Source organism: Grampus griseus (assembly GCF_964374135.1).
Source record: "Grampus griseus genome assembly, chromosome: 6".
In the NCBI taxonomy this organism is placed as follows: domain Eukaryota; kingdom Metazoa; phylum Chordata; class Mammalia; order Artiodactyla; family Delphinidae; genus Grampus; species Grampus griseus.
This window is the reverse complement of record NC_139000.1, coordinates 19427615-19442979: the sequence shown is the minus strand read 5'-3', so window position 1 is coordinate 19442979 and position 15365 is coordinate 19427615. Positions and strand designations below refer to the sequence as shown.

At 56.4% G+C, this 15365-nt stretch overlaps 1 protein-coding gene across 5 annotated transcripts in view; it reads right to left on the bottom strand.

Moving 5' to 3' along the window:
- Window positions 1–347: 347 nt before the first annotated feature.
- WHRN (whirlin) overlaps window positions 348–15365 on the bottom strand; it is a gene marked incomplete at its 5' end in the record, with an annotated part of 87628 nt that continues 72610 nt past the window's right edge. For 3 of the 5 annotated variants that reach the window (XM_082656653.1, XM_082656654.1, XM_082656656.1), the window contains 5 exons: window positions 348–1168; window positions 1456–1578; window positions 2100–2281; window positions 4155–4692; window positions 5927–5998. In XM_082656653.1, coding sequence (XP_082512779.1) covers window positions 986–1168; window positions 1456–1578; window positions 2100–2281; window positions 4155–4692; window positions 5927–5998 — 1098 coding nt within the window. In that variant the 3' untranslated portion in view covers window positions 348–985. Of the gene's footprint in view, window positions 1169–1455; window positions 1579–2099; window positions 2311–4150; window positions 4693–5926; window positions 5999–15365 lie in introns of all 5 variants that reach the window. The other 2 variants (XM_082656655.1, XM_082656657.1) reach the window with 2 other exon arrangements.

Sequence of the window (15365 nt, the reverse complement as noted above, 5' to 3'; positions counted from 1 at the left end):
TACTATGGAAGTTTCAGGGGTACAGCGTTACAGTTGAACAACTACATATACCTGTGTGTTTTGAGCTAAAAATACCTGTAAATCACCTTCAAGGACGGTGTTCCAAGGCTGTGGCTGTGGCTCCAGCGCCCCTGCGTACCCGCTGTGTGACCCAGATTGAGCCGGGGGGGGGGGCGGGGAAAATGTGATATTCTGGGTGACTCCATCTGTCCTACCAACCCCCCTCCACGTCAAGCACTCAAAACGCCAGCCACACAGGCAGGGCACATAGCACGCTGGGTCCTAATCTTGTTCAGATCTCTTTATTGAAAAATTAAAGTCATAAGCTCTGTAAATAAATACACTGACGACGCTGGTCACCTGCAAGGCCTCTGGGATAGGCTAGGGGTGTGGTGGGAAGCTGGGGTCCCGGGGTACCCAGGGGTGTGGGATGGAAATAAATAATAAATACTATGGAGAATGAGGAGCTAGGAGGAACGGGGTGTGAATGGGGGGTGCTCGATACTTATTTGTGGCACTGAAGGTCCTGCAAGATGATGCCCTGGCTGGGGGCTGTGTCTACGAATTCTCACGTCACTTCACTCCAGACAAAAGCTCGGGCATCTGGGGATGGGCCAGGTCCTAGCTGGCCGGGGAGCAGCAGGGCCTCCACGCAACCCAGAGTTCCAGGCCCTGGGAGGCCTCAGGTGAAGACACAGGCGCTCTGCCCTTCCCCTTAGTTTCTTCCCTTCCTGAGGTCTCATGCTTATACTGAGTGCTTACTGTGTACTGGGCATTGCACCAGACCCCGACCTGACCTTCTGTTTGCCTTGCCCAGCTGTTTTTTCCCGGTTCTGGTCCAGTGGGCCAGGAAGGAGTGGAGAGATGTCTTCCTGCTACCCTGGCCATGCAGCCCCGGCCCCTGAAGGAGCTCAGTAGTGCCAGGAGGGAGGAAGGACCAGGGCCAGGGGCTGGGCAGCGGTGGGAGGCCGTCGGGCCTTGGCCCCTAGAGCATCACATTGAACTCGGTGACCAGGAAGTCGATGTAGTCACGCTCCTTGCTCTTGAAGGCCTCTGCGATGATGCGCGCGGCCTCGCGGTGCTCCTTGCCCCGAAGCGTCACCCCGTTCACTTCCAGGATCACGTGGCCCACCTTGAGCTGCCCGCAGTTGTGGGCTGAGCCGCCTCGCTGCAGGAGTGAGACACAGGGCATGAGCACATGGGGTGCCTGAGGGCTAGGCCAGCCTGGCCTTGACCACCCACCAGGGTAGGCCTGCCACCGCCAACCAGGTAGCCACAATCTGGTGTCCGCTGCCCTGATTAGGAAAACTGTGGCTCAGCGAGAGCAAAGGCGGTATGAGCCTGGGTCTGCCCTTGGGTGCTGGGGCATCTCTGGGCATGGCAAACCCCTGGGATGCTGAGAGGGGGACCTTCAGGGGTAGGGAGACGCGGTCGGGCAGGTCCGTGGAGACGTACCTGAATCGTGACGATCCTAGGCAGGGGCTGGCGGGTGTTGGCGCCGCCCTCGATGGCGATGCCCAGGGTGGCTGCACTTTTCTTCACGCGGACCAGGGTGGAGGTGGGCTCCAGGAGTCCGGGCTGAAGGTGTGAGAAAGGAAACCAGTGACAGGCCTCCTGGGTGGACAGGCCTGGCCTGGGGGCTGCACCAGCCGTGACAGGCCTCTGGGTCAGCAGGGTGCAGACTCCAGCCCTGTGTCGGGAGCCTGCAGTGTGCTAGCACTAAGCACAGCACTTGGGGTTCTCAGCTCTCTAATTCTGAGGCTCGGGAGCTTAAGGGGCTGGCCCAAGGCTGCCTGGGGGTGACCCCAGGACCTGAACGCAGCCTGACTGCCTCACCACCACATCGTGTCAGAACTGAGCTTGAAGGTCCTTGAGACCCACCTTGAGCACTTGGCTTGTCTGTGTCAGTGGCCAAGGGAGGGCCTTCAGACTCTGAATACAGCGGTCTTTCCAGACACCCACACCCCCCCTCCAGTGACGGGGGGCTCACACTACCTCCCCTGTGGTTACTAGTCAAGTTGAACCCTGCTCAGGACGTCCTGTTCTTCACCTGGGGCCGGCCTCCCCCTCCCCCTCTGCACCCCCGGCTCCTCGCTCACCGGTTTGGCGGCCCCCTCGGTGGTCCTCTCGTTCCGAGGCGTCTCCTTGCTACTCCTACTCTTGGTGGACACCACCTGTCTGCCTCGGCCCGGGGCGCTGGCTTCTGCCTCGCCGGCGTCCACGCCACTGTCCTCGCTCAGGGTCTGCCCGCTGTCCGAGAGCTGGGAGAGTGTGGAGGCTGCTGGGAGTGGGGACAGGAGGAGAGGCGTGGTTTACAGCTGGGCTGGTGAGGGCTTCCTGGAGGAGCTGAGCGGCAGGCTGGAAGGCTGGGGATTCTCTGGGGAGAGACTCCCTGCCACCCTCCCACCTACTGAGACCTGCCCTTCCAACTGGGCCTGGCCCCAAAGCCACCACTTCCAGGATGTCCGCTTTGACTGCCCCTGGCATAATGATTAAAACAGAGCTTAGGAGGCAAACCCAGCCCACAGATATGGGCTTTGTTTTGCTTTATTTTGTTTTATTTCTTTTAACTCTCACAGTGTTGTCAATTTTTAGTGAAGGGCCAACACATTCGAATTAGGAGATTTCACACAAAAATTAAATTCCAGGCTTCTCGGGAAAAAAAAACGAAGGTCTGCCATGCTTGGTCTGTGCCCCTGCTGACCCCACCTGGCCTGGGCTGAGTGATGGGCACACGCCCTCTGGTTTAACAGTCAAACTGAAGCCGCTTCACTATGTGTGTAACGGCTTGGCCCCTGAGATTGAGACACTCTGGAGTCTGGCAGGTGGGGTTTGAATCCTCTCTGACCAGCTGTGCAATCCTGGGCGACTTACACAGCCTCTCTGAGCCTCCATGTTCTTGTTCTAACCCAGGAGCAGCGATGCCTATCCCATGGGGTTATCATAAAGACTAACAGACACGATGTGTTGGGTGAAGCAGCTAGATTGCCTGGCTCCACAATTACATTGTGTCTCAGTTTCTTCATCTGTAAAATGGGGATAATAACAGTCCAGCCTCACAGAGCTGTTGGGAGGATTAGATGAGTTACTAATATCGGCAGGGTCCCTAGAACAGTGTTTCTGGCACACACAGAGTGCTGTACACCTGTTAGCTTTATTATCATGTGTGTCCGGCTCAGTGCCAGGTCTAGAGTGATCCATCTATGATAGCTCAGGTTTCTCTCACCGCATCCTGCCTGCTCTTCCCTTAGCTGCCTTCCGTCAGTGAGCTACTGAATGCAGGGACCCCGCATTCTGCATCCTAGTCTGCCCGCTGCTTGCATACAGCAGGTGCTCAGTAAACGTCCCCTGACCTGGCTGGCCACCTTCCCTGGCCAAGGCTGCCCCGCGCATCACCTTCGCCACAAGATGGCAGCAGAATCCAACAAAACGTACCCAACTCACTAGGAGGGAGGGGGTCCAGGGCCTGCGGAGGGCTCAGCCCTACCGAGTGGAAAGCCAGCTCTGCCATTCCTGCCACCTCCCCAGCTGGACAACCTCTGGAAGCTCAGGGCATGCGGCCTCGGGCTGGCCTCCCAGGTGTCTGGAAGGTCGAGCCCGCACTCTGACCCTGCAGCCCCACGTCAGGAGACCTCCAGGGGTCCAGAGACTGCAATTTCAATGCCCACCTGTCCCCCAGCACCTGCTCTGTGCCTGGCACTGGGGGACAGAGATCACAGAAGCCTCCCCTGCCCTGCACAGGCTCAGTCTTCTTGGGGAGACTTGTAGGTGAGTGCAGGATGACCAGGTCTGGGGCCCCTGGAGGAGGAGCCCGACCCTCACAGCCACCTGGCAGGACTGTCACCGTTATCTCCAGTCCCCATGGGAAAGCATGGCAGCCGGTCCACAGTCACACAGCCAGTAACGGCAGAGCGGGGACTCACATTCCCGCCTCTGCCTCCGAAGCCCCTCAGTGTGGGCTTGGGCTCGGGACCCTGTTCCCTGGCCCCCCTGACCCTGAGGGGGCAGGCCTGGGCTCGAAGGCCCCTCACTGGGCGAGCATCTGGCCCCACCTTGGCTGTGCTGATGGGCAGGTCAACGTAGGGGGGACAGGGAGCCCCTAAGATGACACAGCAGCACCCTGAGCCCAGCCCGCCAGGGTCTGCGGTACTCACTGCGTGTCTGGGGCAGCGCCCTCACTTCATTCACGTCGGGCTCGCTGTCTGGGCGGTGCACCTCCACCATGACAAAGTGCTGGTTCATGCCCGTCTGGTCTGGGTGGCCGGAGGGGGAGGGTGGTGGAAGGCTGCCCCCCGCCAGCGTGGCCTCTGCAGGGGGGCTTTTCAGGTGCGGGGGTGACTGGACCCGCGGGAAGGGGCCAATGGGGTGCTGGTTGACCAGGGCCAGATGGGCGTCCAGCGGCCTCTTGGAGCCGGGGTTGGCCGGGGAGATGGAGGCGTAGATGGGGGAGGAGGGCGAGTCCTGTGTTGAGGAGGCCTCTGGGGTGGGGGAGGTGCCCGCCGGCGGGCTGTGGTTCCGCGGAGCAGAGAAGACGATGCCCGCGTGGGAAGACACGGAGGAAGGCGGCTGGAGGTCCTCTCTGCCCGGCTTCCTCGTCTGGGTGATCAGGTGGTCGTGGCCTTGGGGCAAAGGTGATGGGGGAGGCGGTGGCTTGTAGCTAGGCAGTCCCTTGGAGGTGGACTTGACATCATCCTGCCAAAAGACCCAACAGGAGTAGGAGTCAGAGCCCATCGTGCCTGTTAGCGGGGAGACCTGAGCGCCCCAGTGCACCAGGCCCTGGCTGCAATTCCGTCCCTGCTCTATCAGCTCTTGGCCACGCTGCTCTGAATAATGCAACACCCGAGTGGAAAACTTCTCCCTGCATCTCAGCAGCTGATAAGCATCGGGATCTTGGCGGGAGTCTCTGGGGATGGCATCATTACCTTTGGGAACTGAAGTTCTTGGCATTAGCCAGGGCTTGTCACAGGGCACGGGACTTAATTAGACGCAGGATGCAGAGATGGAAAACAAAAAAGGCCTTTCTTTGGCTTTTCTTTTTAAGGGATTATCATAGCTTCTGGAGACAGGAGGTGTGACAGGACTGATGGGAGAGAGTGGGTAGAAGGTGGACAGACATGGGCTGGGGTGCTGTGTGGCCCTGGGCAAGACACAGCACCTCTCTGAGTGCACCTCTGGGCAATGGGGAAAACTGCACCTACCCAGCAGAGTCGTGGCGGGGGTGAGGAGCAGAGTGTGTAATGCATTAGCAAGGGGCCTGTGACCCGGCAGGTGCTTGGTGAGTGGCAGATCCTGTCATCACTATGCCCCCCTCCCTATGCCAGCATCCAAAACTGGCACAGCTCTGATGGCCTTGTGGGCACTGTTCCAAATTCTTTACTGAGTTTAATTAATTTACTCCTTGCCACAAACTTATGGGGTAGTACACTATTATTACCCCCATTTTTACAGATGGGAAAACCGAGGCACAGAGAAGTTAAGAAACTTGCCCAAAGTCACACAGTCAGTGGCAGAGGGTGGCATTTGAGCCCAGGCAGTCTGGCTCCAAAGCCCAGGACATTCAAGAGTTATGTGGGTCAGATCACAAGGCAACGCTACCCAGACTGCTGATGCGCGCGTGTGGGCATGAGGTCACGTTTAATTCCCTTTTCCAGTGCAATCACAGGGCCTCCTTGAGGAGCTCTCGCCACACACTTCATGCTTCAGTACTTGCTATGACAACGTTCAGATAACACATCAAAAGTTAACACCAACTCGGCAAATAGTCAAACAGCCCGACAGCCCTGCCTAAAACCCCCGGAACTAGCTGAGAGCTCACAGCTGAGGGCCTCTGTCTACTCCCTGTGGCTCTCACCAGGGAGCCAGCCCCCAGGGTCTCAGGCAGACCCGGGAGGGCAAAACACAATGAAAGGACCAGAGAGGGTCTTACCAGGGAAACGTCTGAGAGGGTGTTCATATTGCCCTGGACGGCCTCCCCAGTCTCCTCCAGGTCCAGAGTGTTCTAGAACAGAGAAGAAAGCCATGTGAGCAAATACAAACTGAGAGGGAAAAACCACTTTGCTCTCTAGGACACCAAACCTACGTGCCCTGAGACACCTTTGTGCTGTGGTTTAAGTTCCTCCTGACCTGCCCCACTCCGTGGGAATTTACTTTACACATTAAAATTAATGTCGATTTCATTTTCAAGGATGTCTGTTTCTTGGAGACTTTCCAAGCCTCTCCTGAACTACCTGCGGATGCTGTGGCGTGGCTCTGGCCTCGACTGGGATTTCCTGTAGCTCAGCCTGTGCTCAACACTCTCAACGCCTCCAAAACCCAAGGGTTCTCTCTCCACTGCTCCCGTCAGGATCCCAGGGAGGTGTGAAAGTGGCAAGATGCAGATGAGAGGCGGATGGGGAAAGTCTCTCTTTTAATGGTTTTGTGCTGTGGGGGAAGGGGGAGAGGGTTACGGTTTCAATGGAGCTTATTTTGCAAAGATGCTCATTTCTTCCTTTCCTGCCTCACCGGAAGCCTAACGCTCCCTCAGGTGACACTGAGCTTCCATCTCCAGCTACCCCGGGACGCCCAGCAGTGCTCCTCTCTAAGCTGGGCTCCTGAGGCCTCAGCAGAGCCACTTCTCTCCACCTCACCGGGCCCAGGATGGCAAGGAGCCTCCACGACCATCACCCGGCTCAACTCTCAAGTTCAGCGACTGATACTGAGCAGTCTCAGTGCTCCAGACCGAGGGCCTGGGGACACAGAGGACGTGAGACACCGCCCCTGCCTTCAATAGCTTAGAGAGAGTGGAGTGGACGCAAATAAGCAAGGAGGAGATTGCACAGGGTGAGGAGGGGTCATCCGGGAAGGCTTCCTGAAGGAGCGAGCACGGCTTAAAGCTGGGCAAAGGAAGGAATGATGGGTGTTTCAGAGGGAGGGGTGTGCATTAAGCAGGAAGGATAGAGGATGGTCGAGAATCTTCGGGTGGTTCCACATGAGTTAAGAGCTGCTTAGACCTAAGCCTGAGGGCAGTGGGTCACCATGGAGATGTGGTCAGGTTTGCCTCCTAAGAAGATCCCCTTTGCTCACTTCCTCTCCAGCCACGCTAGAGCCATGCAGGCATGTCAGGGCCTTTACATTTTACACTGGCTGTTCCTTCTGTCTGGAACATGCTTCCCCAGGACTACCCACAAGGCGTGATCTGTTTGCTCACCTCCTTCAAGACCTTACTCAAATATCACCTCCTCAAAAAGGTCCACGCTGACAACCCCCACTAAAATCACAACCCCCACCCCTGCCCTGCTTTATTTTCCTCCTTTGCACTGATCACTATTCTTCACCCAGCAGCCAGGATGTAATCTTGAAAGGTAAATCAGACAGTGTCTCTCCCCAGCACATAATCCCTCCAGGGTCTTTCCATTTTACGCAGAGGAAATTCCAAACTCTGCCTTCACTGTGCCCTTTCTTGCTACTCTTCCAACAGGATGGGATGGCTCCTGCCTCAGGGCCTTTGCACTCACTGCTCTGCCTGCACTACACTCCTGGCTCACCTTCTCACTTTATTTAGTTCTGACCTTAGTGAGGCCTTCCCTGACCAGCCCTGTTTTCAAACAGCGCCCCTCTCCAACCCCCCCATACCACCTCTGTCTAACCCTTGACCCTGCTTCGTTTTTCTGTGTAAGATTTATCACCACCTGATCGGATACTATTGATTTGCTTATGTTTGTCTCCCCCCTAGGATAACTCCTCAAAGGCAGGACTTGTGACTACCTAGTCCCTACTCTATCCTCAGTGTTCAGGATAGTGGCTGCTTGGTAAATATTTACTAAGCAAATTAATTAATCCGCGAATCAATCAGTGGGTGAATGAATTAATCAGTGACCCTGGCTGTCACAGGGAGGAGGCCCGAGCAGGCAAAGAATTGAGCAAGGTGGCTACGGTAGGTCACGGAGAGCAGTAACGGTGGCTTGAATGAGGGTGAAGGCAGCAGGTGGGTGGGAGGAGCCCCCTGACCCCATACCCCTAGGGCAGAGGCTACCAAGTCACTCCACACTGACCCCCATCTCAAATGAGCCTCCTGAAGCCTTGAACATTCTGGGTGGGCACAGGGCACGTGGTCAGCCATGGGAATCCACCAACCTACAAGATGCCCCGCCCACCCGGCCCTGAGCCTTTCTCACCCAGGGCTCCTCATCTGGTCCTGTGAAGCCTCTGGGGCAACGTCAGGCCAGGACAACTGCCTTGTTTTATCAACAAAGCTGAGGCTTACGTGCAAACCTCAGCTTCCTGACCTCTCCCGCTCTCTCCAGCACTGTCTCCCGCGCACCACCTCACGGGAAGACGCCCCGACAGCTTTGGTGATGCAAGGATGGGGGGATCCTTGAGGAGGGGAGGCTGCCCTTTCACACACTGATTAGTGGTTCTGGCTTTTCGGAGGTCGCACCCAGCTCTGCTACTCACAGGTGACGCTGGGCAAACCACTGAACTGCTCTGTGCCTCAGTTTCCTCATCTTTAACATGGGTAAACGGCAGTTCCTCCCTCATGGAGTTGACGCATTAACACCTGAGAGATGCTCAGAACAGAGCCTGGCGCAGTATGAGAGGGGAGCTTATCAGAAGCCTGGAATCTTGCAAATCTGCCCTGGGAACCAAATGGCTACACGACGTGCCCTGGCCCATGTCAGCACTCCGATGGAAAGAAACAGTAATCCTTTCACATACCGCCCCCCTCCTCCAAAAGCGTAATGAGTCCAGTGCTCCCAGGAAACGGTCCAGCTGGGCGACACAGACCACCTAGGATGAAGGTGAATGGCGAGGCAGGTTACGTGCAGTGACTTCCCAAGACTCGGCAGTTACTGCCTTGGCCTCAGCAGGAGGCCCCAAGGGGGTCATGGACCTGGAAGGTGCCTACACCGAAGACAAGAGGGGCTCCCATCACCTCAAATGTAGCCACTGCCACCTGCCCCCAAATTCACCTTGTAGGCTCCCTGGGGGCTTACACGGCAGCCCACGGTTGGACAGAAGCCATGGGATTCTGTCCTGTTCTGGCACATCAGGAGCTTTGAATAGTCATTTAGTTGATCAACAAGCATTGATCAGGCAGCCTTGACTTATGAGGAAAGCTCATGGGGGTAGAAGGTGAGCAGGCCACTGTGTCCCCAACACCCAGCAGAGGGCCAGGCATGAAGGAGCTGCCCACAAACTCTCGTTCGGGATCACTGATGGGGCTGGTGTTGTAACAGGGCCCACGGGAGGGGGCAAGGAAGGGTCCCGATCCTGGCAACTCAGGCATGTTTTGCCGAGCGCTACAGGGAGGGCGTCACTTTCTCTCAGAGAGAAGGACATCGGAGAACTCCAAACTGTGGAGGGCCTACTGCAGGCCAGACCCCTGCTGGATGTTTTCCTTACGTGATCTCATTGATTCTCCCAACGACCCTGCAAGGCAGGCACTCCGACTGTCCCCGCTCACGTCTTTTACACTTAAGCTCAGAGAAGGCAGTGACTTGTCCAAGGCCACAGGGCCATTCTACAGCAGATCAGTTTTCTAACCCATGTCAGGGTGACCCCAAAGCCCGTCAAAGGGCCCCAGGAGGACCCTCTCTGAAACGAGAGAAAGCAGCCATCGCTGGCCCCTGGCCTCAGTCATTCCCTGCTGTTAGCAGCATCCTGGAGCCAAGATGGAAGGAGGGATGGAGAGGTGGGAGGGTGAGGGTGGATCAGGGACAGACATCCGGCCCTGGGAGGAAGGCCTGAAGTGGAGCAAACGGCAGACGGGCTGGAGCCCAGCCCTGCCAGACTCCATCTGCTGAATCCAGACGCTCAGGAGCCCCGAGTCCCCGAGCCATGTTCCTTGTGCATCTGAAATAGCTGCAGACAGCAGGCTAAGAACCCGGGGGATGCGTCAGCAGAAACGCTTCTGGAACAGCCTTCGAGAGGAGGATCAAGGTCGGAGCTCACGAAGGAGCCCGTGCGTCCTGGCCTCCTCCCCACTCCCCTCAGCCCCAGCTGCTTGGGCTGCCCTCCTCCCGCACCCACTGAGGCCAGAGACTAGCTAAGGGTGTAAACCTGGTGGCTCAATTAATCCTGCCGGGTGGGACCCTTCATCAATTCTACAGCTGAGGTGACTGAGGCTCAGAGAGGGGAAGCCACCTGCCCAAGGTCACACAGCAAGGACGGAGCAGGAAGCTGAACCCTATTCAAGGTCTGAGTCTGTTATCCAGACTACTTCCCATGAGAGCCAGGATGCCCTCAAGACCTGCTGCCCTTGCTCCCCCGTCTCCTTCCTCCTCAAATCTGTGGCGGTTCAGAAAATCCCCTTCCTTTCAAAGAGAACTCCTTTTCATCTGAGTTTGCCCAGTCAGGGCTCAGATACCCCAGGGTCTGGTTTGAGGGAACTGTGAGGAGAAAATGAAATGAAATCATAAGGGGCAATCACCTGTGCTTGCCTCTGCCACATGGACTCGTGATCCTGGAAAGGGAGGCCCGTGCGTGGCCCGGGTGCCACCTCAGCAAAATGAGGCCCTCCCTCCCCTCTTTCTCTCCCTTCTCTCCCCTCCCCTCTCTACAGCCCAGTTCCGGGGTTCCTCTGCCCCCACCCTCTCATTACAATGGGAGGGCTCTTACATAAAGGTGCTATTTTCAGCTCTTCATTCTTCTTGCTTCTTTACTCTGATGTCTGAACTACAGGCTCCCCCCACCTCCACCCCAGAATGCACCAGTGGCCTGAGGCTGGGAGTGCCCTCCCCTTTCTGTCAATGGGCAAACTGAGGCACAGAGTCATAAAGGCTTCTGGAAGGTCGGCAGTGGAGGCTGCTGAGAGGAAGAGGACAGCGGGAGAGACAGAAACTAGAGAGGGAGGAGTGAGAATAAGAGGGAAAAAGAGAAGGGAGAAGCCTGGGGAGAAAAGACCAAGAAGAGGAGAGCAAGGGGAGAGAGAGGAAGGGAACTTGAGAGAACAGCAAGAGGCGGTACCCTCTCCAGAGCTGGGGAAGAGGAGCTTGTCGCAGCCGGTAGAGCCAGAAAGTCCTGGTGTTCCTGGGGGGCAGGGGGCTGCCCAGAGTGAAGGGGACAGGTCTGGGGGTCCAAAAGGATCAAGTGACTAGACCCCAGGGTGATGGCCGTGCTGGTGGAGACAGATCATGCTGTCCCAGCCTCTCCGAGCCGGGGCTCGGGTGGAAGTCTGGAAGCTGGAGGGGAGGACAAAGGATAGGACAGCGAGAGAAACAATCCTCAACACAGAGGGCTGGAACCTGCACTCGCTGGCGAGGCTGAGGCCATGGGAACTGGCACTGGGCCTTTTAGCAGCTTGTCCACTCCTGCTACCACGTTTGGCCACCAAACCACAGAAGCAGAAAAGCCCCCGGGAAGATGGTGCACAGAGCCCTCCCGAGAGGCAGGTGTGACTGCCTTGTCCCAGCACAGCCCGTGCTTCCTTCTGCCTCCATGCATCTCCCTCCCAATGGTCTTAGGAAGAGGACGTCATTCAGTGGACAGAGAGGGTGACCCAGAATCTCCGGGTCAGGGACAGAAGAGCCCGTAGGACAGGCACTGGAAAGCAGGGCTCCAGGAAGGAGGCAGAAGCCGGTGAACCTGGCTGGGGGAGAACCCTGCATCTTTTATTTTCATTAACCTCTAACCGAAATGTAGCATCTCCTTCCCTTATGAACGGAGGCAACACAGCCCAGCAGAATCAGCAGCGCCTGTGACACGGTCACGGATCTTTCGTAGCACGTGGCGGAGGCTGCAAAGTCCCATTTATGCTCATCACGGCCTGACAATTACAGCTGTTACCGACCTGCTGTCAGACCTTGTTACTGGGCGTGATGATAAAGAAGCACACGTTTTACCATTTGTTTCCATATTTGAAAAAGGCATTTCATCATCTGTTTCCTTTGTAATCTGTGAGTTTTAGTTTTAAACATTTAAAACTGTTATCCTGAGAACGGGTCCCAGGACTTTGCCAGCTTGCCAGAAGGGTCCGCGGCACAGAAAAGGTGAAGCCCCCCCACCCTACAGTCCTACGTCAGTGTTTAGTCCAGCTCTCCTAGATTATAGCCGGGCAAACCTGGGCTCTGAGGGGAGCAGGGGCTGGCCATGTTCCAGCAGGCTCTGACCTCCACGGACTTGGTTCTATTTGGTGGAAACAGCTTCCAGCACTCGCAAGTCCCCACACAGGGAGGAGAATGCTCCTCAAAGCACTGGGAGGAATGGTCCTTATTTCAGACACCGGCTGAGGCGAAGCTGCAGCCACCCTGAGGGTCACTAATGCCTCCGGTGAAACTATGGTTCTATGCTCTCGCACCACCCTCTGACCCACTTATCAAAGTGTGAATTATGGAGATGATTTGATTCGAGGCTGCCGTCCTCACTGCCCTTGCTAAGCTTCGTGAGGGTGGGCGCTGTTGTCTCTTGTTCCTGGCTACCAGTGCCCCGCTCAGAGCCTGCATGCGGGAGGTGCTGAGCGAATGCTTGCCACATAAACAAGGAGCGGCAGAATGACTGAGTAAATAGATGGGCTCCTTCCTGCTCCCCCGCTAGGGAAGAACTTGCCCAGAAGAGGACTCCTAAACTCACCCGGGCTGGACCGGAGGCACATGCAGCAGGTGGGATGTGTACCTCTCATCATTTGCTCCCTGTTTCTGGAAAGAGCTGCCTTGACAGTCAGGGGTCTCTGCAGCTGTAGGCGTCTGACACAGGCCTGAGCGCCTCCGCCCTCCTTTGGCCCCGGATGAAGAGGAAAGGCAAGGAGGCCATGGGGAGGAGGCTGACGCTGCCAAGTGCTGACAGCCACGCCCTGCACCCCCTTCTCACCTTACTGCAGGGGAGACGGCAATGGCCTTTAGAGGCAGGGGCCCCACCTCCAGCACCCTTTAGCAAGCCTGGGGAGCCCCTTTCCAGGTACATGAGAGGCCTAGAGTCAGAACCTCTCAAATCCAGGAGGAAGAGGGCTGTGGGTAAGGCCAGGGCAAGTTCCACTGCCACCCCGACCTCAATAGCATCTGCTCCATGGGTACAAGGCTGGCTTTGGCCTTTCAGCCCCTTTTCCTCTGCAGTGCCCTTTGCCAGCCTTTAGAGTACCAACAGAATCGGCTCCTATATAGTCCACACCTGTAAGTCCACCCCTACTCTCAATCTCCACAACAACCTGTAGACGGGCGGCCTTACCAGCCCACTGTACAGATGCAGAAACTGAGGCACCCAAAGCTTAAGTCGCCCGCCCAAGGTGACACGGCTACTAGTTGGGAGAGCCAGCCCTGGTGTGTGGGATTCCAGAGCTTGTGCACTTAAGCCCCTCCCCCACAGGCCTGCTCACACCAGATGAGGAATTCAAGAAATGTCGGGCAGGCCTTTCTTCTTTCACGCAGCTCTCCTGGCCGACATCTTTATGGGAGGGGAATGATACCGTTTGGAGGCAGCCAAAGATTCCCAGGGCTGACTCTCTATTAGACAAATGGAAAATAAACACAATTTGTTGAAGGGGGAAGGCTGCATCTGATTTCCTTTGATCGATTGTGTCTGGTTTGAGGGAAAATGGCTGCAGAATGAGCCACGTTTAGCCTGGGATTGATAACCGTGCAGCGCGATCCGGGGAATTGGGGTTAAACGGGAACCGGCTCCAGCTGGGGCATCCGTCTGCGGCATGTGGGTCACGAGAGCCAGCCGCCCGCCCGCCTGCCCGTCTGAACGCCAGAGCAGAGGACATTTTCCTACGATGTGGGAGGTAACCGTTCAGGAGGCTGGAACGTTAGAAGATGACCCTGGGTGGCCAGGGAATGAGGTTTCATTTCGGTTTCTGCTTCACAATTCCTTGAACTCTGCTCTGTGCCAAGCCCTGGGCTGGCAGTGCGGACACAGACAGGAGAAAAATGAGGTCCCTGTCTGACCCCACCAGCTTCCCCTGTGTCCTGGGGAAGACACTCAGGCAGAGGTTAAAGCAACATGGCGGACATTTTAATGGAGATGTGAAAAGCACGCGTGCGCCACGAGGGAAGGGATTTTGGCCATGAGCAAGAAATGTTTTTGGTTGTTGTCCATCCAGATTGTGGGGCATGTTTGTTACTCAGCATCCCTGCAGCGAAAGCTCACTAATACATGGTGGTGTTGCAGACCAGTGCCTGGCACTTAGCAGCAAATGAATTAATATTATTTTAAGCTCTCTCTCAGGAGGAATGATGCAGCCCTTGTTCAAATACACAGATAAGCGGTGGGAACACAGGGCTGCCATTCCTTGCCGTGCCTCCCCTGGAATATTTTCCAGAATCTCCTGACAAGAGGACTCTCAGAGTTGGAGGAGACTTGGGGGTCTGCCTGCATCGTACAGATGGGGAGACTGAGGCTGACGGTGAGTGAGGGGCTTTCCTGAGGGTGCACTGCGTGGTGGGCGCAGAGAGGAGGAAGGGTGTGGGCTCCTGACTCCCCGGATGGGCCTGGTGCCCTGCATTCCTGCATAGAGGGGCTTCCAGGAGGAGGTTTCTGTCCTTGGCTCCGCATGCAGGCAGCATGCGGTGTCCAGTCTGAGACCTGCTGTGGGTGTGGAGGGAGGGTGTTCCCAGGAGACACTGAGGCCAGGGCTGACCAGGCAGCAGGAAGAGCTGGCACCTGCAGAGCCCGTCATCACGTCTCTTAGCAGCTCAGGCTGCACGACCTCCCCAGGCCCTTCCTGGGAATGAACCTGTTCTTGGTTCAAACCCATCCCCGTCTGTTCTCAACAATCAGCGGCATCCTGGTGAACTAAGTCAGATCATGGCAGCCCCTGCTCTAACCTGCCAACGGCTCCCATCTCACTCAGACGCGAAGTCAAAGTCCTCAGCACATAATCCACCACTGCCCTTCCCCTTGCTGACTGCTCCAGCCTCATGGCTTCCGGACTTTGCTCAGACACTCCAGACCTGCTCCCACCTTAGCGCCTTTACATTCGCTGTTCCCTCTGCTGGAAACACTCTTCCCCAGCTGCGGGCAGGACCATCTTCCTCACCTTTTTCAGATCTTGCGCAGGCGTCACTTCCTGACCATGCCGCCCCCTCCCCAAGTCCGCTTTCCTGTTTCATTTTTCTCCTGAGCACTTTTTACCACGCAACATACCGTGCATTTCAGTAATTTACGCGGTTTAGCCTGTCATCCCTGCTCCACCCTAAATTCCCTAATGCAAAGAATTTCTTTGTATTTCTTTCACCACTGTATTCCCAGCACCTAGAACTGGATATAGCACATAGCAATCACTCAATTGATATTTGGTAACAGAAGGAAGAGAAGGAGGGAGAGAGGAGATGATAGATAGATAGATGATAGATAGATAGATAATGCCTAGCAAGCATCTGGTGAGCTGCTTCAGGGAAGAATCACAACCAGACTGCAGTGTTAAGAGCTCCAGCTCAGAGGTAAGCAGGCCTGGG